At 46.8% G+C, this 26,832-nt stretch overlaps 1 protein-coding gene and 1 long non-coding RNA gene across 8 annotated transcripts; one reads left to right on the top strand and one right to left on the bottom strand.

Moving 5' to 3' along the window:
• Nucleotides 1-218: 218 nt before the first annotated feature.
• LOC133901692 (protein ACTIVITY OF BC1 COMPLEX KINASE 7, chloroplastic-like) lies at nucleotides 219-24,057 on the bottom strand. 5 transcript variants are annotated; one of them, XR_009906752.1, is made up of 9 exons: nucleotides 23,304-24,057; nucleotides 21,448-22,736; nucleotides 5,992-6,048; nucleotides 5,824-5,907; nucleotides 5,041-5,102; nucleotides 1,909-1,962; nucleotides 1,638-1,784; nucleotides 1,199-1,340; nucleotides 219-519 (listed from the first exon to the last, which is right to left on the bottom strand). XR_009906752.1 is itself a non-coding variant. In XM_062343142.1 (9 exons), exons 5-9 carry the CDS (start codon nucleotides 2,612-2,614, stop codon nucleotides 446-448), a joined length of 741 nt encoding a protein of 246 aa, XP_062199126.1. In that variant the 5' UTR covers nucleotides 2,615-5,102; nucleotides 5,824-5,907; nucleotides 5,992-6,048; nucleotides 6,178-6,291; nucleotides 19,153-19,346; the 3' UTR covers nucleotides 219-445. The 5 variants fall into 5 exon arrangements, 4 of the variants coding, with proteins under 4 accessions (XP_062199126.1, XP_062199125.1, XP_062199128.1 ...); XM_062343142.1 differs by lacking the exons at nucleotides 21,448-22,736; nucleotides 23,304-24,057 and adding exons at nucleotides 6,178-6,291; nucleotides 19,153-19,346 and having other exon boundaries at nucleotides 1,638-1,742; nucleotides 2,249-5,102; XM_062343141.1 differs by lacking the exon at nucleotides 23,304-24,057 and having other exon boundaries at nucleotides 1,638-1,742; nucleotides 2,249-5,102; nucleotides 21,448-21,530.
• LOC133901693 (uncharacterized) lies at nucleotides 19,341-21,902 on the top strand. 3 transcript variants are annotated; one of them, XR_009906754.1, is made up of 4 exons: nucleotides 19,341-19,614; nucleotides 19,778-19,985; nucleotides 21,041-21,320; nucleotides 21,465-21,902. It is a non-coding gene; the product is annotated as an uncharacterized LOC133901693 (long non-coding RNA). The 3 variants fall into 3 exon arrangements; XR_009906753.1 differs by having other exon boundaries at nucleotides 21,041-21,902; XR_009906755.1 differs by lacking the exon at nucleotides 19,778-19,985 and having other exon boundaries at nucleotides 21,041-21,902.
• Nucleotides 24,058-26,832: the final 2,775 nt, after the last annotated feature.

Raw genomic sequence — 26,832 nt, 5'->3', positions numbered from 1 at the left:
ACTAAACTATAAAAAGATATGGACTTTTTATTAAATACAGAAAAAGGTTAGGGGCTTAAGTGAAAGAGAACTTTAGGGCTTATCTGGACTCCCACAATACTTTAGGTTGGTAAAATAGACTTCTCCCTCTATTAAATGGCTCCCACACTATGGTGAACTCCCCCCACAATTTTCAGTAAAGTAACATAAAGTTAGAATTCTCTTTCTTTCCTTGCTTTGTCGACTGGTTGGTATGATTAGCCTTGTGGGCTGAAGACTGATGCAATTTGTACAGATTTACAAGTGCGACAAGCTAATGTCATTATTAAAAAATAATGGTATTTCCAACATAAACTATGTATAGACTATGAACCATTAAATTTCTTTACGGAGTGTTTTGTTCACATGCCATGCTCCTACAATACAGGACATGAGCTTCCAGTGATTCCACGTCTTTACAAGACGATCATATCATGGTCTCGAATTTGTCAAGTTTCTTCACTCTTTGCATAGATCTGATCAGTAATGCCAAAAAAATGCCTGCACATTTTCAGTTGGGAGAAATAATCAGAAAATCAGGAAAAAGATATGCATATTTTCTCTAGAGAATTAGTACCCAGAGGCAGTAGCTTAATTCAGGTTTGTTCTACAACATGGTATTTAGTACTCCCTCCGATTGCAAATATAGGTCGTTTTAGATTTATACACAAGGATTAAGAAAGTAGATTAAATGATCTTATTGCCATTTATTTATTTTGCATTGAAAAAGATAATCTATTCATTTATAAGAGTGATAGTATTTATTAAACAAGAGTAAGATAGAAACAAAAGAGAAAAAAATACATAAAAGTTCGAGAATAACTTATATTTAGAGAATAATTGAGAGGATTAAAACGACCTATATTTACAACTAGAGAGAGTATTTACTTATCATCAAGTTGCACCAACCTTTGTACTATATAATTAGAAGAAATTAAAGACCGACAGGATGCAAGAAACATTGAAACATGAACCGACAATGTCATAAAATGGAGAATCCTAGTCTGTGACGCCACGGTTGACTTCGTAATCTGGGTCTGGGTGTGTTGGTATCTAAGTCTCTACGTACATATACTTTCTTTACTCTTCTTAATATATGACACGTAGTTCTCCCGTGCGTTCGAGATAAAATAGAGAATTTATTTTCAGAATTATTCATATAACAGGAACGAAAACCTACCTGCACCAATGAAAGAACCATTTGCGATTGTTTGGTTCCCTTGGCTATTCATTGTGACCCCGACATTCAAGAGAGTACCACCCAAGGCTGTATACATGGTTGCCATCTGAAGTACCTTAGCTTTCCGAGCAGCTCGTTCTGACTGTAAATGCCATTCAGTTCAAAGATGAATTAAGATTCAGTCAAAAATATTGAATACTAGTTTTCAAAAAGTAGCAGGTTGTGAGACTAAAACAAGCCAAGGCAGAAGCCTTTAACATAAATCAATGAATGAAGAAAAGGGATAGTTTTATATTCAGGGAGACTTTTTAACAACTGGCTTAGTGCTTATGATTAACTTGTGATGTGAGAAAAGGAGGAAAGGACGAAATTTTTATTGTTATCAAACTCCCACAACCCGACAAAAGCTAGATATCAATACAAGATTACAAGTCAATACCTCAAGTACTCTGACCCTGAGTTTCAGATCACCGGACTCGAGTTGCCCAACAAAATCCTCAATTCGTTGTATTCTGTAAGGCATTGATATAGTAGACTCACGAGCCTGTCATATATGGAGATATCCTTCAGTATAATGTTCAATGTGCTGGGCCAAGTAGCATACACATGAGAGAATGAAAAAACGTTAGATGTGCATCAACCCAGTCTACAGGGGGGGGGGGGGGGGACAAAAGGCATTCATTACTGCAACGAAAGATTCGTATCCTTACATCATTTGCCTGCTCAGATCCACCTGCTCGTCTCTGTTTCAAGTCTAACAGTTCCTGAAGTTCAAACGGGATTAGCCTTGCATGACAGACAAATATTCAAAAGATAGAGCTTCTGCTGCTACAAAACAGAAGGGAAGAAAACTATATTGGCAAAAATAACAAAAGCAGCATAAATCACACCAAGTATACTAAAAGGGATTATTTATATTGTAAATAACTTTCAAGCCGTACCAACCCCTTTTAAAAGAAATAACACATCAGGTAGAAAGAAAATGCATGAATCAAAAAGATAAATGTGAGAAATATAAATACTGAATATGGAAAGAGGAGGAAGACTCACCTGGGCAAATGCAACCCAACCAGCTTGCAGAATTTTGGCTAACGCTTGGAATAACCTGTTCCAAAGTCCATTCCATTTTTGGCTGCTTAGTCTCCAGCTTTGCCAGTACGCTTTGCTGGATTTGCAGTGGTAATTTGATACATGTAGGGTAAAGTCCAAATGTCCAATGTTCGAGATGAGGTTCGGATTCAGGGCGAAATGGCAAGCATTTCCATTTCTGCTTCCGCTTCCTCTCCAGTCTCCTTCCCTTCTGGTGCCCACCATCTCCATAGCCACGCCGGCTCTCATTCCAAGCGCTTCCGCTTCCCCTCTAGCCTCCACCCTTTCTGGCACCCACCATCTCCACAGCCTCACGTCGGCTCTCATTCTAGGACTGGTGGCCACCTCTCTAGCCGTGCTTCCGCCTAAGGAACCTGCAACACCCCCTCCCCACCTTCCCGGGCATCGGGATCCTCTTTTTCTCCAAATGCGCCGCCTTTCACCCTGGTTGGTCCAAGGAGCTTCGGTGGCTCGACACTAGCCCCGCAAGCCCTAGGTCCGGTAGCTTCGGCCATGTGTTGCATGTTCCAGCCCCAGCCTCCTACCGTGACGCAGTGTTGGGGGTGCACTCTTCGCCAGTCTCGCCGCCCAAGGCTGCAGGATTCCAACATGGTGGTGTTGTGTTCTTTTGGTCATTGTGCGCTGCCGCCCAAGCCTCGCCCGTTCGTCTGCTCTGAGATACACCACATTCCCATGGTGGAGCGTGGTCTAGGCGCAGAAGGGGTGGCAACTAGTGGCTAGCAAGAGATCACGACAGCGACATCCTCGGCGGCAGCATTGGCCTATCCCTGAGGATATCCTCGGAAGGTGCTTCAGCTGTCTTGTCCCTGGGCACAGGCAGCTGGGCGTTCTTCCTCATCGTTCTCATCGCTCCCGTCAGCTTCCATGGATACGCACCATTCGATGGCTGGAAGGTGGCGGTTTGATTGGTGACGCATGTCGCCGCCAATGGACTCAGGCTCTACCTCGGGAGGTGCTCCCTCTCTGCGTCCTGGTGCCAATATTTCCGTGGTGCATCAGCTGGCCGATGGCGTTCCTGGTTCCCTTCAGTGACCAGGGTGGTTCGCAGGGCCCCTCTCGTTAGGGTCCTCGGCGGCGCCACTTGTGGGAATCATCTGTAAGGACGGTGGAAAGTTCACCCTCAGTTTCGCTCCTCGGTTGTGGCCCATGTCGTGGCTTGGGCCCCTTTGCTTCCTCACCAGCGCAACCATTGCTAGAGGGCCCTGAGCTGGCCTGCTTGGTCAACCCCCTCGAAAATATGTTCGTCCTGGACCGTTCAAGGAGCATTGTCGAGGTCGAGGAAGGTTTACGTCGTGTGGTCTTCGTCATGGTCATCGGTACCAGGCCATCCGTCACGCCGCTAGAGGCAGCAATGGCCGTTGCGAACAAATTTGATCTCGACATTGATTCTCTCCATTCATCACTCCAAACCAGAGGAATTTCTTTTGCTGCTTCCTGATGAACAGACGACGGTTGTCCAATCCGTACTCCGCAATTTCGGCTCATGATCAAACCTTGGCGAAGACAGGCTCATGTTGTTGGCAAGTCTCTACCCCATAAGATTGAGATGTCACTTCAAGGAATCCCAGCGCATGCTTGGGAGATGGCTTCAGCGGTGCAACTTTTAAGTGCTTATTGTTGGATTGAGCAATTGCATCATTCTACTCGTGATTGTTCTGATCTCTCTATTTTTCGCCTTACTGCCTGGACTGCCCACTCGGAGTTGATTCCATCTTGCAAGGATCTCCTCATCATGGAGCCTACAGAGTTCAATGATGTTGATGTGCCACCAGTGCAGAGGGCTTTAGCCTACACTGTCGACATCACCGTTACTGAAGTGCATGATTTTGGTGATCAACTTCCAGGACCGCATGCCTCCCAAGATGATGGTGGTGGTGGTTCTCGCCGCTCGCGTCGACATCTCGATCTCGGGTGGTTTCTCCACCCTTTTGAGGGCAGGCCACCCCGATCGTTATCAACAGCAGCAATGGGGGCAGCTCCAATGGCAGTGTTGGAGCTTCGTCTCCAGCTCCGACGGATCTAGAATCGCTGGAAACCCCTCATCCCGCTGGTTGCCACGTGGAAGGGTAGTCAATGACTTGTCGGAGTGACCTAGCAGCTCGGTCGGTTCAAATTGCTGGGCCCCAGACCCCAGGCGTCTTAGCCACCTCCCCTGATGAAGATTGTGACGATCTAGCTACCAATAATTCTCGTTCGAGGCATGTGTGCAGCAGCCTCTATTGCCATTGAATGACCATACTATTGAAGCTGCTTGTGAACAAGATGCCATGCATGCGGTTCCACAGGACCATGCAAGATTGGGAGCCTTTATGTTCTCTGAGTCCCAATGCTCTCCAGTCTCCGCGAAAAGGTTTCAATTCTCTGGTGATTCTTGTGGCTTGATGGCTATGGAAGCAATGCAACGCTTGAATTTTCAATGGAGTTTCACCACGAACCCAAGACATTTTACAAAATATCTTGGAGAGTGTGAATCTGTGGTGTTTGGCGGGTGCTAGGAGCCTTCGGGACTTGTGGCCAGTTTAGAGTTTTTGTTTTTTTGGTCGTGTTCTTCTTTCCATGTTGAGATTATTAATCTAGATAGCTAAGAGTGTGGGAGTGTTTGCACCTGCTTTCGGGGGTGCATTTGTGTTTGGGCGGACCTTTCTTTCTCTTTAATACAATGATATGTAGCTCTCCTGCGTGTTCGAGAAAAAAAGAAAGAGGGGGAATCAGGATATACAAAGAATGCTAACCTGTGCGTATGGTGCCATGACTTTGACAAATGAAAAATCTGGATCTAATGTGTATCCAATGCCTGCCAAAGAACATATTCATTAGACTATAAATAGTTAGCTTATAATTTCTATTGCGACTGATCACATAGATAATAAATGAATAATTAGCATATAGAATTGTGCAACACTTAGATTTCTAGAGCAGGTCATCAAGATGTATGCTATATTTTATTTAGATAGGCTTGTGATTTCCTAGAGGCTTCAATTCTATATTGAAACTTCTTGACAATATTTTTTGAAGAAATACTTTCTGACAATATCATATATGATATATTCAGATATTTCTAGAGCAGGTCATCAAGAAGTATGCTATATTTTAGATAGGCTTGTGATTCCCTAGAGGCTTCAATTCTATATTGAAACTTCCTGGCAATATTGTTTGAAGAAATACTTTCTGACAATATCATATATGATATATTCAGATACAGGAAGTAAACCACTAAAGACAAACCAGGACAGGTTACAGCTTTCACAACAATTACATGTGGTTTACTAAAAGAGCAACGATCTTGTGTTGATATGTTGATCAGTAGAATATTATCATGAAACTAAATCTGCTTTGAGGCTTAGTTTTTCATCAATGAACCAGTATAGCTTTGTTTCATATCTGGTAGAAATTCATTGTTTGCTATTGATTTTGAACAAATAATTCGCAAAATCAGGAAAAGAAAAACTGTTAGATATTGGTTATGTACAGTTGAATTAATTCTGAAAAACAAGTTGTATGTAAGGACATGCAACCTCTCCAATAGCAGCCAGAGTTTGTTGTTGATCTGCTGTCTGGCTCAGCAGATTGTCCAAGAAAAATTTTATGGGCCTCCTAACCTACAACCAAAAAGGACAAAATCATATATTAAATAAATCTTCTTCAATGATCTTCCTACCCAATAAATAGTATGTTATACAAACCGGTGAGAAACCTCCTGTTGGCTGGTGAGCTTCCAGATCAATTAGAGCTTTCATAACCTGCAAGATAGAGCTCATGCAGACAGATGAATTGTGTGGAGAGTTGAACATTTTTATTTTCACAATACCATCGCTAAGTAAATATAAAAATACAACTAACATGTCATTCTCGTGAAAAGATTAAGATACCTTGTTTGCATCCTTCTCGTACACAGAATAGAAAAGGGAGAGTAATCTCTCTCGAGTGAATGATTTTATTTCACCCATCATTCCAAAATCATAATATATATTAGAGAGTCATCCCTGTCTAAAGCAAGGTTTCCAGGATGAGGATCAAACCATCACATGTCGTATTAGAATATTCCATTTTCAAAATAGCAACTAACTTGGTATCGATATAAAGCATAAGAGAATCTAAAAAAGTACAGCAAACTAAAAATTTAAATATAAACAACATGTGAACAAATGGTTAAAGGTGCTGCAGGATTTCAACCAGCACGAATTGGGCCCACATTAGAATGTCCAATGATGCTTCATATCATAATTATATGAAGTGTTTCATAACTGAAGTCTAAATTGTTAGGAATAACAACTTGTATTCCCTGGAGGCCTTGGGCCAATATATATACACATGTATCAGTGACAATATGCAAAGAACCTTTTATAATAAAGGGATATTACACAAAGCAATATATATTTAACACCCCCTGAAATACTGAGCAATAGGTGGCACAACAGGATGAGAGACATCACGAGAACGGAAAATGCTCAACAAGGCCAAAAGGAGGAGGAGCATGTGAGGGTGAAGGCCATATGCATGAAAGTTACCAAAGAAGGCACAACAATGGTGCCCAAGGAAGAAAAGAAGAAACATTAACGGGTGTGGTAGGAAAAGTGAGAAAAAATAGAGGCTTGACCAAGAAAGCTAAAGAAGTGGAAGGTACGAGGATAGAAGGGATGAGAATCATCAAAAGTAACATCCCGAGAAATGCAACAGGGGACGAGACTCATCCGGCGAGCAACAGGATCCCAACACCTATAACCTTTATGCTCAGCACTGTAACCAAGAAAGACATTCACTAGATTGAGCGGTAGTTTGATACGTTCACAGGGGACGAGAAGAACGTAACAAACACAACCAAAAAGACGAAGATAGTAGTAGTCAGGAAGGCACCTACATAGATGCTCAAACAGAATCCCACCCTTGAGAGGAAAGGAGGGTTGGATATTGACCAAGTATGTCGCAGTGGAGACCCTCTCAGCCCAAAAAATTGCGTAGAAGGTGGTCTCTCAGTTACAGAAGAGGGAGTAGCAGAACAAGTAGAACCTGTTAGTGCAGAGCCAGAGGTAGCAACCAGACGACGAAGCAGTGTCACAATCTCCTGCTGAGTGTTAGTCAAAGAGGTAGTCAAGGTGGCCGAGGTAGAAGCACCAGAGAAACGTCGAAGATGCTTCTTCTTCCAGTACTAGTTTACCTCAACATGTCCCTCCTTGCTGCAGTAGGCGCGGCCAGGGCGACCACCACCACCTGAAGAGACTGCAAAAGGTGAAGGAGTCGCATGAGGAGTAGGCAACAGTGTAGACGAAGACGTAGGCATAGCAGGTGGATGAGCAGCCAACACTGAAGGAAGTGGCAGCAATCCAAAACCACGCAGACGAGTCTCCTTCGAGTGCAACTCTATAAGAGCCTCTACAAGCGTGACACAGGGATGTTGTGCAAGTAGCTGAGCTCGACGCTACTCAAACTCAGGACGAAGGCGAGTTAGGAACTCATAGAGGCGTCGAAAATCATGTTCAACACGCAGATCCAAGCAGTATTAAAAAGAGTGGCTAATAGCAACACAAAGAGATTCTAATTGACGCCACACATCCAGCACCTGAACATAGAACAAATCAACTGTGGCATCACCCTACTGAAGATACTACTTCTGGCGAACAACAGACACATAGAGAGTATTCCAAGAAGGCTCACAGGTCTGCCGAGTCCACATCTGAAAGGCAGTAGAGAAACATCTCAGAAGAAATTCTGGGTTCCACACTAGCAACCAAAATAGACGCGGCACGAGCATCATCATCCATCCACTGAACACAGTCAGACAACCGATCACGACACAACTCCGAAGCTTCCGAATAGGTAGAGATAGCCTTCCCATAGGAAGCAGTGGCGACATCAACAACTGTTTTGTCTCTGTTGTTGACATATGGCTATACAAGCTCCATTAGAAGCTCAAGGGAAGACGAACAAGAAACGCCACCACAAAGAACTCTCCAAAGACAAAGCCAATGCATGTGAATGCGCATATGCTGCGTGAAATTCCAATAGTTGGCACCATCAAAGATCACCGAACATCGAGGAACATAAACGGTGCTCGACGACATCATGAAGAAGTGACGAACAAAGGCGAGAGCACAAAGGAGAAGCGGCGGTGACGACGAGAACACAAAAGAAGTAGCGAGCAACAACGAGAGCGCAAACGGGTAGCGGCAAGCGACGGCAATTTTATTATTATTTTTTGCATTTTTTTTTACCCTTTCTCCCCTTTTCTTAACTAACCACGAGCCCTGCCCGCAAGACAACATAGGATCACGAACGGTAGGGGGAAGGGAGGGAGTTGTGCGAGAAAGAGCCGACGAGCGCTAGAGCCAGCTGCCGGCGTGAGCTGGTGGCGAGCGGCGTAGGAGGTACGACCTATTAGATATATATATATATATATATATATATATATATATATATATATGTATGTATGTATTTATATATAACTAGCTATAGAATATCCTATTCTATGGCCGGACTCAACTCATGCATCCGACCCGACCCGAATGACCCGACCCAACCCATCTACTCAAATTGTGAGTTTTTTTCCTATTTTGACCAGTTTTGGGGTCCGCGCCATGGACAATGGCGCGGATATTGTAGCGCGAACATGGCCAACATCCGCGCCATTATCCATGGCGCGGATCCGCTCCGTCATCTCCAGTTTCGAGCCCTGGGGTCCGCGCCATGGACAATGGCGCGAATATTGTAGCGCGAACACGGCCAACACCCGCACCATTGTCCATGGCGCGGACCCGCCCCAGCCCATTTTGATCTCCAGTGTTGACATGGGGTCCGCGCCATGGACAATGGCGCGGATATTGTAGCGCGGACACGGTCAACATCCGCGTCATTGTCCATGGCGCGGACACGGCCAACATCCGCGCCATTGTCCATGGCGTGGACCAGCGCGAACCCGCGCCATTGTCCATGGCGCGGACCCCACGGGATCGTGGGCATGCGGGAGGGATGCGCGGATCGTGGACGCGGGAAGGGTCAGTCGGGTGCCCTGGCTACAAAATAATCTATATTATAGCTAGCTACATATTATACTTGTCCTATATATATATATTCTTCTATGTAATATCCCCAGTCTATAAGGGGTTTCTTGCATATTATCACATGTACATGTGTATATATACTGACCTAGAACCTCCAGGGAATAAAAATTGCTATTCCTTACATGGTATCAGAGCTAGCTCTTCTCTAGCTTGTCGCAACTCATCCACCAAATCGATCTGCTACAATATCGATCCGATTGATCTGCACACACGGTCGTCTCTCCTACTACTCTTTGTGCTCAATTGATCTGCACATGCAGCTGTCTCTTCCTCCGCTCTCCGTGCTCTCTCTCATCTGTTTCCCGCCAGCTCCTCTGCGTGGACCCGCCACAGCACGGGCTCCACACCGCCGTTCTTCGAATCGGGCTCGCCCACGCCGAATTTGGCGTCCCGTGCCGCCGCCAACCTCTTGTCCCTGTCGACCTCTGGCCCGACAAACTCTGCCCCGCCCCGCGCTCGTCCGCCCACTAGTCCGCTAGCCTCCTAGATTTCCGCACCGGCGCCTACAGTCATCTGCCCGCCCAGTTGCCTCCTCTAGTGCTGCCAGCTTCTTCTGCCCCAAGCCAGCCTACTCGCTTGGCGTTTGTGTGCATTTGTTCTTATTAGAACAAACACTCAATAGTAGGAAAATAAGTGCAAAAAAAATTGCAGCAGTACGCTAGTTTCTTTGCGCTCTTGTGTCGACCACCGCTTCTTTTGCACTCTCGTCGTCGACCGTTGCGTCCTCTTTGCTCTCGTCATCGTTCGTCACTTCGTCAGGATGTCGTTGAGCACCATTTCAGTTCCCCAGTGCTCGGTGATCATTGATGGTGCCAACTATCGAGATTTCGCGCAGCATATGCGCGTCCACATGTGTGGGCTTCGTCTTTGAGCTGTTCTCTGTGGCAACATTTCTTGTCCGCTTCCCTAGAGGTTCTAACAGAGCCTGTGCAGCCGACTATTGACAAAGGAGATAAAGCAGCCATTGACATCGCCACAGCTGCCTACTGCCTTTCAGATGTGAATTCATCTTCATCAGACCTATGAGCCATCTGGGGATGCTCTCTATCTGTTTGTTTTCGTCAAGAGCAGTCTCTTTAGCAGAGTGATGCCCAGTTGATGTGTTCTATACTCAGATGTCGGATGTGTGGCGTCAGTTGGACTCTCTTTCTATTGCTGGTTGCTACTCTTGTCATTACGGCTTAAATCTACGTGTTGAACGTGACTTTTGACGCCACTACGAGGTCCTGACTCGCCTTCGTCTGGAGTTTGAGCAGCGCTAGGCTCAGCTGCTTGCACAACATCCTCGTGCCATGCTTGTGGAGGCTCTTACGGAGCTGCACTCGGAGAAGACTCATCTGCGTGGTTTTAGACTGCTGCCACTTCCTTTAGTGTTGGCTGCTCGTCTACCTATTGCACCTACGTCTTCGACTACACCGTCGTCTACTACTCGTTCGACTCCTTCACCACCTGCGGCCTCTTCAGATGGTGGTGGTGGTCACCCTAGCTGCACCTACTGCAGCAAGGAGGGTCATGTTAAGGTGAATTTTACCAGAAGAAGCATCTTCGATGTTCCTCTGGTGCTTCTATCTCGGCTACCTCATCGACTAGCTCTTCGACTAACACTCAGTAGGAGATTGTGACATTGCTTCGTCATCTTGTTGCTACCTCTGGCTCTGCACCGACAAGTCCTGCTACTCTCTCTTCTGTCACTGAGAGACCATCTTCTATGTAGTCAGATATTCCTTGGATTCTTTGACTCAGGAGCATTTTTCCCGAGGACTTCTAATTCTTCCAGTCTATCTTCGCTTCATCCTCTTGTTTCTCCTATTCATATCGTTATTGTTGATGGTACTTCTCTTTATGTTGCTGGTCGAGGCACCCTTAGCACTTCTTTTAGCATTCCTTCTGTTTTTCATGTTCCCCAACTTACCATGCTCACTAACCAGCTGACATGAGCTGCCTTGTTTCGGAAGGCGGCATGGGCATCGGAGGGGCAGCCCAAAAGGGTCCGTAACCCCTGGGGATAAGGCCTCCCGTTGAGTTCGGAGGCCGAAGGCTCCGAAGGTACTTGTTGTAACTCTGAGTCTTCGAAAGACCACGTATGAGCCGGAGAGGTGGTTTGAAGGGACTTGAAGCCTCCGGGGATGGGGCCTCCTACCGAGTCTGGAAGCCGAAGGCTCTGGAGGCACTTTTGATAGCGACCGCCAACTATTATCCTCATGCTGGTCTATTTTCCCCTAATAGTACCCCTCATTCTCTGGCCTCGACGTTTGGAGGGGTGAGAGGATGTAGAGGAAAACCAACTCCAGCCTGGGTTTGTAACAAGAATGCCCGAAGGCCATTCCCTGTCTGTGAGGAGTTTTTCGGTGGGAACTGTGGGCGTTGATGGTGAAGCTCAATGCTGACAGTGCATTGGTGATGGCGGCACACCCTGGGGTTATGCTAAGGTCTGAGGTGCAGCCGACGTCGAAGTCGGAGTGGAAGATCGAAGACATCCAGCAGAGGAGGTACGTTCCGGAGCCTGTTGGAGTTAGAGTATACGGTATCGGGACTCGGGGTTGGAGAGGCGTCAGTGGAGGTGATGCGCTCCGGGGTCCGTGCCAAGGCTGATTTAGATTCTTTGGATTGTTTTTGTGATGGGTCTTCCCGCCATTTGAGTTTGTCAGTGTGGGGGATCACGTGTGGGATCAAGGAATCCCCACGTTTGCCCGTTTGAGGACAGTAGGATGAGATGTGTCACTAGCGCATTTTTGACTGGGTAATGCGTGGGTTCGTCTAGGATCTTATGCCCACGCCGCTGGCAGGCGCCGAAAGGGGTCTAGATCATTAATGTGACGGGACATTCGTGCGAGAGGAAACGAGGCGTTGCCGTGGGATGCTGCCATGTGTCAGTGGGACGACCGGGATATGACCACGGGCCTCCAGAGATTAATGAGGGACGCCATGGAGCGACGTCGAGTTGGTTCCGCTTCTCTTCCTAGGCGGACATAGCCGCTCGGCTCGGGTATAAAGCGGGGGTCATCCAGCTGGATCTATCACCACACCACGAGAGAACACGTAACTTCTCTTTGAATATGGCATCATCTTCCTCCTCATCGTCTTCAGAAACATCGATGATCTCGACTGCTTCTATTGTGGCTGGGCCATTTCGGCCACCGATGGTAGCGCTGGTGGCCGCCCGGCTTTCGTCCCTACGGGGCGAACAGCTGCCTGTTGCCCCTGCCCAACCCTCTGTTCAGGAGACCATGCCTGTCGAGATCGATATTTCCGACGATGATGCAGGGATCAACTGGGATCTCCTGCGGAGGGAGAGTGACGAGGAGGACTGGACTTTAGCAGCGAGAGCTGGGAAGAACCGGGAGGAGGACCCAACGGTGGCTCCTTCGGTTTCTTCCTCGTCTTCTAACAGCTGAGGGTCGGCTACTGCATCAACTTTTGTGACGGAAGGCCGCGGATGAGGTGTATACGCAGCTCCATACGTGGCCCCTGGCGGGATCCGTAAGAGGCGAAGGTGGCCTTCGGGGGTGCTTTGCGGATAGCCCTATTCTGCCATTCGACTATGGCCCTGCCGCGGGTCATAGTCGTTTTTTGCCACCTTGCACTCTTTCTCCCCCTGGTTTGCTCTCTCGAGGTTTGCCTACTTTGCAGCGGCCTTTGTACTGTTTGCTTCTTTGTACGCGTCCTCCGGATGCACGATTTCTTTAATAATATAATTTGGACCCTTATGGGCGATTGTATCTCTTTTTGGGCCGAAGTGTGAGGGGTCCTTCGAGCAGGGGACCTCGTATCTGTGTGCCTTCGTGCCTTCGAGCCGTTTTTCTTCGTCCCCTTCGTAGGCAATGTCTAGTTTTTTGGACAACCGACGTGCCGAGCCTTCGCATAGATCATCGCCGGTTTCGTTCCTTCCAGGGGATAGGTGGCCTTGGGAATCTAGCAGTGGTAGATACGCAGGGTAACTAAGGAGGTCCAGGTGAAGCGGTGGCAACCTCGTTGTTTTTTATTATCGCGTGCTCCTCAGGCTCGTGTTGGTAGGGCCTTCTTCCAAATTTGTTCTAGATTTCTGATCTAGTGAAGCCCACCTGGAACCTTGGGAGACAAGGTCTAGAGGTGGTCTTCGACCCTTTTAGCCACTGCCCGGCTCTGGAGGTAATCCGCCCGGGGTCTGGAGACGGCGTGTTAGAGGCGAAGCCGAAGGCCAGACAGGAGAGGTGGTCCTCGACCCCCTCGGCCCTTAGCAGCTGCTCGGCTCCGGAGGTAATCTGCCCAGAGCCTGGCGATGGCGTGTCGGAGACGAAGCCGAAGGCTAGACGGGAGAGGTGGTCCTTGACCCCCTCGGCCCTTAGCCGCCGCCCGGCTCCGGAGGTAATCCGCTCGGAGCCTGACGGTGGCGTGTCGGAGGCGAAGCCGAAGGCCAAACGGGAGAGGTGGTCCTTGACCCCCTCGACCCCTAGCCGCTACCCGGCTCCAGAGGTAATCCGCCCGGAGCTTACGACGGCGTGTCAGAGGCGAAGCCGAAGGCCAGACGGGAGAGGTGGTCCTCGACCCCCTCGACCCTTAGCCGTGGCCCGGCTCCGGAGGTAATCCGCTAGGAGCCTGGCGACAGCGTGTCAGAGGTGAAGCCGAAGGCCAGATGGGAGAGGTGGTCCTCGACCCCCTCGGCCCTTAGCCGTGGCCCGGCTCCGGAGGTAATCCGCTCGGATCCTGGCGACGGTGTGTCGGAGGCAAAGCCGAAGGCCAGACGAGAGAGGTGGTCCTCAACCCCCTCGGCCCTTAGCCGCGGCTCGGCTCCGGAGGTAATCCGCCCAGAGCCTAGCGATGGTGTGTCGGTGGTGAAGCCGAAGGCCAGACGGGAGAGGTAGTCCTCGACCCGCTCGGCCCTTAGCCACTGCCTGGCTCTGGAGGTAATCTGCCCGGAGTCTGTGGATGATGTGTTGGAGGCGACAGCGAAGGCCAGACGGGAGATGTCAACCTCAACCCCCTCGGCCCTTAGCCGTTGCCCAGCTCCGGAGGTAATCCGCCCAGAGCCTAGCGACGGTGTGTTGGAGGAGAAGTCGAAGGCCAGACGGGAGATGTGGTCCTCGACCCCCTCGGCCCTTAGCCGCTGCCCGGCTTCGGGGGTTATCCGCTCGGCTTTGAGGGTAATCCATCCGGAGCCTAGCGACGATGTGTTAGAGGCGAAGCCGAAGGCCAGATGAGAGAGGTGGTCATCGACCGCCTAGGCCCTTAGCCATTGCCCGGCTCCTGCAACAACCAGCTTAAGATACATACTATTTTTCATGCCACGCAGAATAGGCTTTTACTTATTGTTAGCATGACCTTCATAAACGACGTATGAACCATGTCTTTAGATGAGACTGCAGGGTAATGACTTTACTTGTTACCATATGTGTATGAGTCATGCGAGCCATACCCCTTTGGTCTGTTGGTTGTGCCTGTCGAGGGCTAGTGGGCTTCGCATCCCTCCGGCACGGATGCGTTTGCCTTCAAGATGCCGCGGATTTTGTTCGATAGGTTTTTTGGAACCTCTCCGTCTGGTGGAGATTTTGTGAGACTATTTAGTGGAGGTTTTTGTAAGACGCTCTGCCTCGCAGAGGTTTTTGAAAGTCTCTCCGTATTTGTCAGAGCTTTTGCAAGACTGTTTAGTGGAGGTTTTTGTAAGACGCTCCGCCTCGCAAGGTTTTCGGAAGTCTCTCCGTTTTTTCCAGAGCTTTTGTGAGACTCTCCGCTTTTGTCGGAGGTTTGGTAGGACTCTCCATCTTTGCCGGAGGTTTTGTAAAGGGCTCTCCGTTTTTGCCGGAGATTTTGTAGGACTCTCTGCTTTTGTCGGAGGTTTGCTAGGACTCTCTGTTTTTGTCGGAGGTTTGCTAGGACTCTTTGTTTTTGTCGGAGGTTTGGTAGGACTCTATTTTTACCGGAGGTTTTGTAGGACTCTCCGCTTTTGTCGAAGGTTTGGTAGGACTCTTTGTTTTTACCGAAGGTTTTGTAGGACTCTCCGCTTTTGTCGGAGGTTTGGTAGGATTCTCCGTTTTTGCTGGAGGTTTTGTAGAACTCTCCGCTTTTGTCGGAGGTTTGGTAGGACTCTCCGTTTTTGCCGGAGGTTTTGTAAAGGGCTCTCCATTTTTTCCGGAGGTTTTGTAGGACTCCGCTTTTGTCAGAGGTTTGGTAAGACTCTCCGTTTTTGCTGGAAGTTTTGTATCCCCTTCGACATGTATTAATACCGAAGGCTCTACACACTATCGAGGCTACGCAATATCTTCCAGAAAACCTAGGCAACCTTGCCTTCCAGGTGACCTAGGAATGTTACGCCCGCGGTGTGTAGGCTCGTCGTGCTCCCGAGGAAATGCCCCGGGTGCACTGCAACGCTATCCACCAAGGGTGTACCCTGGTGTGTGGTATTTATACGACCGAAGTTGTGCAATGCCTTCCAGAAAACGTAGGCTTGATGCCCTCGCGGTGATCTAGGCACGCTGCACTCAGGGTATGTAAGCATGTCGTGCAATGAGGATTCCTTGCGACAGCATGCCTCAGAGCACTGCATCCTCACATCAAGGTAATCCCTTGATATGTGACGTCCACACTGCCGAGGCTGTGCAATGCCTTCCGGGACACCCTAGCATAATCTGCCCTCTGGGTGACCTAGGCATGCTGTGCTACTGCAGGTGTGTGGGCTTCACTGCCTACCAGGGCAAAGCCTACCCTCCGGGAAACCTTTTCAGGTGACTTTAGATTTAGGCAAGCAATGCCTACAGGTGCGTGGGCGTGTCACACCTTCCGTAGAAATCCGTCGAGGGCGCCGCAACTACATTACTAAGGAAGTCACTTGATAACCGCATCTACACACTATCAAGGCTATGCAACGCCTTCCAGGAAACCTAGGCTTGATGCCTTCGCGGTGACCTAGGCCTGTTGTGCCCGCGGTGTGCATGCATATCGTGCAATGAGGATTCCTTACGACAGTATTCCTCAGAGCACCGCATCACCGCCCCAGGGACATCCCCCGAGGTGTGGCTTCGACACTGCCAAGGCTATGCAATGCCTTCCGGGACACTCTGGAAAAATCTGCCCTCTTGGTGACCTAGGCATGCGGCGCAACTGCAGACGTGGGTTTACATGGTTATGTTACTAGTTAAGTTTTGCAGTCTACTATTGGTAGTAAGCAGCTAATTGCAGTATAAGATATACCTAGGTCGGATGACTACTCATACTCTCATGTCAAAGGAAGATGTAACTTAAGTTCTACTGCTTACTGTTAAACATGGACATAATCTAGATCTACCATCCTACTGGCTATCTGTTGTAAAAGCTTCTAGCAGTAAGGTTGGAGGCCTCCAACATATTTTTTATTGTACTGTACGAAAGATAGACCAATTGGGTAAACTATCTACAGGTAACAGTGGGCGTACCTTTGCTAGAGTAAAGCCTTTATTATGAGGCTTGAAGGCCTCGAGGCCAACGACTAGGCTGGGAGAGATGGTCCTCGACCCCCTCGGCCCTTAGCCGCTGTCTGGCTTCGGAGGTAATCCGCTCGAAGCCTAGCGACGGCATGTCAGAGGCGAAACAGAAAGCCAACCGGGGGAGGTGGTCCTCGACCCTCTCGGCCCTTAGCTGCTACCCGGCTCTGGAGGTAATCCGCCTAGAGCCTGGCGACGGCGTACTTGACTCAGTCCTCGCCGCTGGGGTATTGCACTGTAGGTAGCGAAGTTGGTGGCGACGGAGCAGGGTCGGAGGGCCAGGGATCTACTCAGGAGTTTCCCCCAGGCTTCCGACCCTTGTGCCATTCTTCGTCGGTTCCTTCTGTAGTCAGGTATCCTGCTTGTCTTTCAAGGTACTCCTCCCGGAAGGTCGTGAGGGTCCGGCAATCGTTGGTGTTGTGACCGTGCCCTTATCCGTGTAGGATGCACCGTATGCCTCTGGGAGTACCGGAGCTTGTGCTCGACGTTGAGGTCGCTGCCGGGGGCCGCGTGCCCTGGAGCCTATGGTTTCCCTAGGGCCTCCTTTTCTTTGGGGAGACCATCGGGGTCATCTGGCGAACCAATTTTCGGAGCCAAAGTGGCTTCGACTATGCCTCCCCGGACAAGGTGGACTTGGGGTTCCCCGCGTGCAGTTAGCGTCTCGAGGGCTGCATCGGAGGTGCAGTCGAGGTCTGCGTACTCCAGGGCATTGCGCCTCTTCGGAACCTTCCTTTGCAGGGACCCGAGGAGGACGCTGGGTGTATAGGTTCTCCGAAGGTGTAGGCTCGGCCGGGGCGTCCCATGTGTTGTCGAAAGAGATACCCTGGGACCAAGTCCAGGCGAGGACATTCCGGGGTTCGATCACCCAGAACCACTGGAAGGCGGCCTGCTTGGCTGCGACCTTGGCCGCGACTTATTCTGGTGCAGTGAGGTCTTTGCCATGTAGAGGTTAGAAGGGCTCCGTGCCGTCTAGAATTTTCGTACCGACCCAAGTTTCTGGGTTGGTCAAGGCCGGAGGAGCGCCGTCCCATATGGCAGCGGGGCTGGAGGGTATACGTGATGTGCACGGTTGAGACGGCCACGCGTATGGTGGCATGGTTGTAACGATGGATATGGCGGCTAGCGTGTAGGTGGTTTTTCTGGTGGATTCCTACCTCTCTTAGCACTTCTGTGTTCGATGTCCTCACGGACGGCGCTAACTATTGGCGCAAGAGTTCGTCTTACCCTAGCAAGTACGGCGATAGTTTCTTCTAAGAAGGAGACTCAAGCTTGGAGACGAAGCTTGAGAGGAAGGACCACAATGAATGTATTGATTGTAAAGATATGGACTGGGCTACGGGGAGTATCACAGGAAAACTTTGTGATTATGCTTCTCCGTGCTGTGTTGAGCGTGTCCTCTTTTTCCCGTCTCCTTCCAGGTGACCACGACCCCCTATTCATAAGGAAGTACATATTATCTCCAGAGACCGATCGCGCTTTTAGGCTTCGAAAGGCCGTATAGGCATCGGAGGGGCGGCCTGAAGGGGTCCGCAACCCCTGGGGATAAGGCTTCCTGTTGAGTTTGAAGGCCAAAAGCTCCGAGGGTACTTGTTGTAACTCCGAGTCTTCGGAAGACCATGTATGAGTCGGAGAGGTGGTCCGAAGGAACTTGCACCCTCCGAGGATGAGGACTCCTGCCAAGTTTGAAGACCGAAAACTCTAGAGGTGCCTTTGATAGCAACCTCCCACTATTATTTTTAGACTAATCTACCCCCACCACACACCCACCAAGCAACTAAATGGCCGTCTAGTAATTATGACACCCAACTCAGAAATCCACGAAGGTGCTGAATTATAATTTTCACCATATTAAATACGACATGACCGCGTATTTCTGGTAATTAGGGGCAAGTGATACTGGAAAAAATAGGGATACTAAGTTTGCGTCTTGCTCAGATTGGATTAGCAAATAAATTCAGCAGCACTGCCCATGCCTAGAAGGCTGAAACTGTACATACTCTCCTGATGAGTGAAGAAAATGAACAACGACATTCCTATCAGCGTCATGATCGAACTGGTCCCCTAAATCCCAGAAACACCATCTTTCTCAGCTAGAATGCCTGAGAATTTATCAAAAAGAAAATCGAAAGAGTAACCACACGCAGTAATCAATCTTCGAAAACAAAACCCCCCTAAACGATTCAAGCAGTAAACTCAAACCATCACAAATTATTACTTTCCTACCAATTCCATCCAAGACTCTGATTCACACACGCGAATTTCGAAAGAAAGTAAAATAAAAACTGAGAGTAATAATACCGAACAAGAAACAAAATAGTGGACGCGGAGGAGTGAGAGTTGTGCAAGAAAGGGTCACCTCAGGTGTGCTTCCGACTTCTTGGAGCCGTCAGGGAAGGAGAGAGGGGAGCCAGGGAGGACTGAGGAGGGAAGAAGGAAGGAGACAGGTGAACTGGGCGCTCCTCAACCGCAGGAGAGAGGACCACATCGAAAATGAGAGGAGGCACCACGAGAATTTTCTCTACTATATTAAATTTGGTCGTACGTCCTCCCCTCCCACCTCCCATTTCCATTCCCGAAAGTGCCAGAGAGAGAGCTTGCGCTCTTTAACATCTCTACTATATGAGCAGCAGCACCTGTCCAATTAGCACAACCTAGCCATCTTGGCCGATCCGGAACGGCCGCAGTGCGACGAGGATGAAGCGGCGGCGGCGATGGGGGTGGGCGAGGATGAGGACACCGGTGCCCAGGTTGCCCCCATCGTCAAGCTCGAGGAGCTCGCCGTTACCACCGGCGAGGACGAGGACGTCCTGCTCGACATGTGAGTTTATCTGATCGTTTTGATTGTTGGTATTGGTAAGACAATTTATGATTTTTCTCGTGATTTTAGCTATTTATTGATTTCTTCCTATTTCAAACGTGCACTTCTCCGATTCCATTCCCAAATGAAAGTAAATAGTCTGTGTTTGGCAAATTCTGGGCAGCTCCTTTCTTCAAGTATTGGAAATGTATGTCAGATAATGAGGGGCCCAGCAGGCGCAGAGCTACCACCACCTGCCACTGGGTGGCTCCCGCGCAGCGGCAACTGGGTCTCGCCCAGCCTCAATGCCGAATGTTGAGAAGTTCGAGAATCGGCTCAAAAAGCTAATAACGTTCCTCTGCAAGCATAAATAGAGCAAAGTGTTGATTTTTGTAAGTGCTAATCGAAGACAGTTTCAGTTTCTTAGTCCTTAAAAGTGTCTGCACAAAATTTTAATTCTCAGCAAGTTAGATAACATTTTGATTGGTTATCAATGCCTTAGCCATTAGGGGTGTAAAACTTGGCAATCCTGAGGCAGACTGCCTATTAGAAGTTTGTGCACTATCATTGGTGAATTGTGTTGGCATTGATATGCAAGGATTACTCTTTCTCAATTCCTTTCATAGCTTCTGACGGTTTTGTATTGTAATTGGGTAATCTGGGTAGCTATAGCTTATTAACTAGAAAAATAGCGCGCCGTATGACCCGTCACCAAGTCAAGAGTGTGCAATAAGCCTATAATATTTTGAATAAAAATATTTTATATCGGACTATGTGTATTGTTTGATCCTTGTGGTATGGCTGTGATGAAATTTGTACCATTAGTTGCAACTCTATCGCGAAGTTCAATTGATGGTAACTGAATTAGGAAATCCTTTGAATAAAAACGCTTGATCATAGTATCTTGTATGTGAATGTTGTATTGATTGATGGGTGCATCTGATATATCAAAACTGGTTACCGTTGGTTTGTTACCTCCAATAAGTCCAATGAATACCTTTTTGAGTTCTTGATCTGTTTCCACCATGTCTTCAATTGGGAAAATAATGGACATGTTAATGTCTATATCTGATGACTGAACTTGAATGCCGTGAATAGCAGGCAAATTCAGGAATCTATTATTTTAGCGCAATTTTCATTATGGTAGGCGAAATGCTAACTTCAACGAATAAAATATCACCGGATTGCTCAATTATTAGAAGATTAAAATTTTGAACTAATGTGTCCGATCTTAACCAAAAGGATCAGAACAATTTGTGGTGGTTTTTTGGATGACTCAGGATACGAATGAATAGCTTGTTAGGCAGACCAACAATACCAATCTTTTATGGGATATTTGGATGGTACTCTCAAAATTGTGACTTACTTAAAACTAAAATAAGGCTAAGATAGCTATATGTTCAAGCTGTTCTCTCTCGACAACTCACCATGCTCATGCATTTTTCAGGTCACCTTGCCTTTTTGCAATGTTGCATCTTGTTGGGCCTACCATGCACAATCTCATCTCACAGTTTCAAGTGAAACAATATTATCTCACGGTGCCTATCAAGGTTCATTGTGTATTCATGATATCCTTAGCGTGAACACCTAAATAGGCACTACAACTGAGAACCATCTAAATAAACAAATTGTGCTTGGTTATTCATTGGAGTGAATTCCTTGGTCATATTTCGAAGTAAGAAGGAAAATCCTCGGAAGATGCAAAAGTATAGAATGCATTATGCAAGGTATAGTAAAACTTCATAACATTCTGAAAAACTTATGTCATGTTCATTCCCTTGTCACAATTATGCATCTGACAGTAGTTGTGCAGACTTATGAAACTCAAAGGAAAAATTCTCTCTACAGCTATACTTGAATTTGTCCTGCAGGTATAGAGTTAAGCTTTTCCACAAAAGCTTCCAGATCTGCATAGCTTCTGACTTCAGGGAACTTCAGGGCTCCATAGGCAGCAACCAGAATGGTTAATTGAGGATTCGAGAATTATCACAAAACAGTCAGTTTGTAATATGAAGCGCTCCATAAGTTTGAAAAACAGCAGCTCAAATATTGTCTAAACAACATGTCTAAACCAGTATATAGTGGAGAAAAAACAAGGATAACCTTTTCTGGTAGAATTTTACCATGGAAGAAGTACACGTACCACTATGTACTCATTTTTGAAGCCATCTGGTTTTCTGGAGTAGGTTTTCTTTTTCTACTCGATAGAAATTTTGTAAAAATGCTGCTCCCAAGAGCTCACTCTTATCTTTCACATCAACCTTGAATAAATGGTAAGGGAAATTACAGGATTCGGTGAATTTGGTAAAGAGTTTCTTCATCAAATTTTGGTCCTCTCCTCGATAGAAATTGTCAAAATGCTGCTCCCAAGAGTTCACTCTTATCTTTCACATCAACGTTGAATAAATGGTAAGGGAAATTATAAGATTCAGTGAGTTACAACATAGGGGTGCGTGTATATAAAACCATCAGTCACAAAATGATTTTTTTACACTGTTTATGTTTCTTACCGATAAGCTTGAAGAGACACAACAATTGTTGTGACGGCACAAGGAGCATATGGTCTCTGCACAAATGGTAGTATTTGAACAATATTGTGTGGATAATCATCTTGTATGTATATACTAATGCATATGTATCAGAGACACTATAGTGAACAGTGACAACTAACCAGTGATCAAGGAAACTAAATTGCTTATAAACTAAAAAAAAAAATCAGTACTGGTTCTCTTATTTTTAGATATTCTGGCAGGAACACCAATTTGTCGTGTTCTGTAAATAACATGGTTTGCACCCGTTACAACAATTAGCATCCGTGAAGGATCTCTATTAAGTTCTTTCATTATAATCTGAGACATGGTATAATCATCAACTACTCTTGCTATAAAGATAAATATGAGGTAGCATCGAAAGGAGAGTCATCAGTTGATGAAATCTTGTTTATCAATGACCGGTCTGAGTTAGAAATAAAGCGAGAAATGAAGCCTGAGCCCGCTGGAGGGGCATATGCTTCTCTTTCTGCTTTTGAGAGACCTCTAATCCCCTCTGCTTGAACAGTTCTTTTCACCTGCTCAAGATTATATTGTCATCTGTTAAAGATTGGTGTGCCTTGTGGCTTGTTGAGTGTCCCGAAGCATCGTTCCCTGGCAGATTTGAGTAATAACCAGGCAAGAAATAACTTAGGAAAAGCATTGCAGATTTTCTATAAGTCTAGTCATGGGATACAAAGTTGATGCTACTTCCAGTTCCAAGTTTACAGCTATCAAGAATATGTCAGTTTAGAAACTTTGAATTGTGAACTTATCACCAGAGCCAAAGAAGTTCCTCATCCATAAACCAACATATTTTGTATTTTTACAAAGTCGTCATATTTTATCACCATCAAATTCATTCTAAATTGCCAAATGCCAATAACAACGTAATATTCACTAAACAATGACTCTAATCAAATAATGAACCCCTGAAAAAAAGTAGAATTATTTTTGAAACAAAAAGGTAGAATATTAAAACTAATAATCTTTGTCTAATCCTCTACCCAAACTATGAAATACCCTTCCTATTGTGATTTGACATAAAAAAAAAGAGCAATGCTATATACTTAGTTGTCAATAAAAAAAAATACTTGAACACACACAAATAGCTCTAGGGGAGATTTCAGTATAAGCTCTAGTGGTCTCCCGGAGTTCACAGGAATTTCAGTCATCATTTACCTGTGGAGGAGCGTGAGCTTGTCATTGCAGAGAGCAGCAAAGGAGTTGAGGAACTCCACCGTGTCCGCTATGATCATGTTCACCTGCAGCGCGGAGAAGATACACAAAAAACTATGAGCGGGAAGGAGACTGGAGAGGAGGGGGAGGGAGAGACGGACCAAGTAGATGGTCCTCTGGTCGGATACGACGACGACCCTTGCGCTCTCCTCGTCGTCGTTGTCACCGTGGCGGTGCGCGCGGTGGGTGAGGCGGTTGTGGCGAGGTCGCGCGGAGCGGAGACGGCGAGGTGTGCAGAGGCCGAAGTCACGCGAAGGCCGGTCCATGGTGCTCGGGGAGGGCGAGCGAGGGTTCGAAATTGAGAGAGATCGATGGTGAGGATGGTGGCAGCGATGGTGGTGAGGGCGCGTGGAGCGGAGGTGGTGAGGGCGCGTTGAGCTGAGGCGGCGGTGGCAGCGATGCGATCGGGAGGATTCGGGTGAAGCAAACTAGGCAGAGAACCTGAGCTCCACCAAGCACTCAGGTCCCTCGGTGACAAGCTGGGCCATATGGGTCGAGCGGGGACAGGACGGCGCCCACTGAGAGCTGGCGGAGGAAGACGGCAAGATGGTGATGGGGCGGTGGGGAGAGGGGGGAAGCTGACGATGGCAGGGAGGTGCCGAGCGTGGGATTTTCTCAGCGGCCGGCAGAACAGAGAGGGTCCCCGAAGCCTCAAGAAACCGGGGAGACGAGGCGGGGCGCACAGACAATATCGGACGATTCTGAGCTGCATGTGGCTTAATCGGACGGGTCGCAAGAATCAGGAGACATAGACATCTTCACAGGCCTCGAATGCGACCGCGTTTAGAGTATAAAGATAATGCTTGTTAATGGCATCTTTTGAAAATATATGCTATTATCTCTTCTTAAAAATTTAAGATTAGCAGGCCTCTTTCCATTTCTCCAAAAATTCCCAGCAAGCTAATTTCCATCATTCCTTCTGACTGTCTTAGGCATTTATTATTTTATTTGTTTGTCAAGCTTTCTGTTTCTTATGTTCGAGAACTTCATATTACATCTCATGAGACGCACACACATTCTTCGCTTTATTCATATGCAATAGGTTGACGAATAAAAATGGCTATTGGACTATGGTGCTCAGTTATTCAGTTATATTATACATTTTTGTGTTCATTAAAGGATGAGCAAACTAATTAGACTGTCAGAAATTTTGGCTCTGTTCCTCCAGTGAATTTTGTTTTGGAAGTAAAGACCCTTGTTAGACTGTCATAGAAATTTTGGCTGTACCTTAAGCTTCTTCATCATTTCGATATTTATGGTGTGAGAGCAATTGTCCGAAGAATAATTTCTTCCTGCAAATGCAAAAGCATTTGATATTCATCCATTATTCCTTCGTCTTTTCTCTTGTGCTCTCGTGTTTAGGTGTACGTGTGCACTTGCTTAACTGAGTACAATGGGTACGAGGCTTAGAGGAAGCGAGCTGCAGCTCCTGTGTTTGCTAAAACGACATAGACAAGCACTAGAGCAGTGGGTAAGCCAGCAATAGTGAATGCGCACAGCGCGGCCAGTAAGTGGCTGTGGCTTCAGGGAAGAGCGGATGGTGGAGGAAAAGAGGAAGGGGTGAAGTGGTGAACTGTGCCTGATGACGCCATGATGAGAGATTTTAATGATGAGAGAGTATGAGAAGAGGGTGTTGACGATTTTGATAATGGTTTTGTAAAACATTGTTGATTTGAAGTTTTAGTTATGTTTTTACTACTGATGCATCACATGGCCTGAATGTTCATACCGTATAGCATAGCCCTCAATTGAGTTCAATGTGCCCTTCTCTCCGTGACCTGCTGCTGGCCGTCGTGTCTCGTGACCGGTGACGAGGTTCCGGCGAATCTTCGGCATGTGCGCTGTCGTGTCTTGCTCGGTCGCCGCCGTTCTGATCCCCTCCGGCCGCCCAACCTCCCTCAGCCGTCCGTTTAAGATCGTGTGGCCATGATTAGATCAAGCAGATACTCCTTTGTTGGCCAGTAAGAAGTCACCACGTGTCGCCCTTAATTCCAATCAGCAGCTTTGCCTCGTCAGCATGCCATGTGTTAGCCACCTCATCGCCACATCAGTAGTAGCGATGACATGTTAGCCCAGTCAACGCTTGTGTAGTTAAATAGGATTTTCAGTATAAAAATAATTATGATAATCCTAATAATTAATGTAGTTTTGCAGGAAAAGCCCCCGTTTAGTAAAAGCCTCATAATTTTTGGTCGTAGCTCCATTTTAAACGATTCTTGCACTGTTAAATTCTTTTTTAGAGCTATATCTTTTTAGATAGGTTTTGTCTTGTTGTTATTTTGTTTTATGTACTGTTCTTAGTGTGTTTTGTTTGTGTGCTTTTGTTGATAATTGTGCGATTAGACGACAATGTCTTGGATCAGTTTGAGAAACGTCAAGACTAGGAGGTAGAGTACACTGAGCAGCTGCAAGGAGAAGGCAAGTGTCCTTGATCATCTTGAATGTTTTGTTTTACAAAATTACATGCAATGTCTGTTAACTTAATAGGTAGTCACTTATGTTAGGGTTTACTTAGTTCTTCCTTTATATTTCTTGAAGTCTAAGTTGTAGTTGATATAAGTCTCTTGGGTAGAATTGCTTAGCCATACTTTTAGGATATTGGTGAAGTGTCATATACATGTTTAGCGGACATATGCAATGGTGATGATGAACTTGTTTTAGTAACATGGAACCCTAGAATTTGGGCTACATGTTGGTTTGATAATGGTGGTTCATGTGGTGGGCTTGTGGATACGTTCCAAGAAAAGGTGTTAGGTTTTGTTGGTTATTTTCCTATTGAATAGTATTTGCCCAAATGTCACATATAATGACCGGTTTGTGGAGCGACAACCCAAGAAATACCGTACCAAATACGAGGCCGATATGGGTTAGACTTAGCATATGGATTAGACACCTAGCTGACATTCGTTGGAGTACTGGGACCTAATTGATGGGCCATGCTTTGTAGTGATTCTCCTACCAGCACACTACTCACGTGTGTTAAGTGTCTTGCAAACACAACAACATGGGTATCACGACTCGTGGCTAAAAATTGGACAACCTATACAAAGTATAAAATGTTATAACAGCCATGCCCAGATTATGGAAGACTTGGATCCTCACATGATTAGTTGGTCATGGTAATGGTTTAGCTATAGGTTGGTGATACGGGTGATGGTTGGATGGTTATGTTTTGTAAGTTGGTTAGAATTGGGTAATGTCTAGTTATTGGGTTATATTCACTTAATAACTACTTAATGCTTTTGAATTACATTATTATTTTCTTTACTTGTATTTACGCAAATATACTCTGTGTTAGCCTATTCTTGTTGTAAGCCTACATATCATTATCTCTTCCACACTTGCTGAGTACTCTATATGCTTACCCTTAATATCTCCCATAATACATATGTTGCTCAGTGGAAGACTTTCAAGATGACGACCAGATATACTAGGAGCGTGTCTTCTAGTCGGTGCCTGTGGAGTTGCTTCG

Source organism: Phragmites australis, chromosome 20 (genome assembly GCF_958298935.1).
Source record: "Phragmites australis chromosome 20, lpPhrAust1.1, whole genome shotgun sequence".
In the NCBI taxonomy this organism is placed as follows: Eukaryota; Viridiplantae; Streptophyta; class Magnoliopsida; order Poales; family Poaceae; genus Phragmites; species Phragmites australis.
Note: the sequence above shows the minus strand (reverse complement) of the source record. Positions and strands in the feature narration are given on the sequence as shown.

Coding starts and splice junctions, on each gene's coding strand:
- LOC133901692 (XM_062343141.1), bottom strand. CDS start 2,614: ATGAGAGCCGACGTGAGGCTGTGGAGATGGTGGGTGCCAGAAAGGGTG. Junction 1,963..2,248: donor GTTGGGTTGCATTTGCCCAG/GTGAGTCTTCCT, acceptor TTTGAACTTCAG/GAACTGTTAGACTTGAAACA. Junction 1,743..1,908: donor GATCTGAGCAGGCAAATGAT/GTAAGGATACGA, acceptor CATATATGACAG/GCTCGTGAGTCTACTATATC.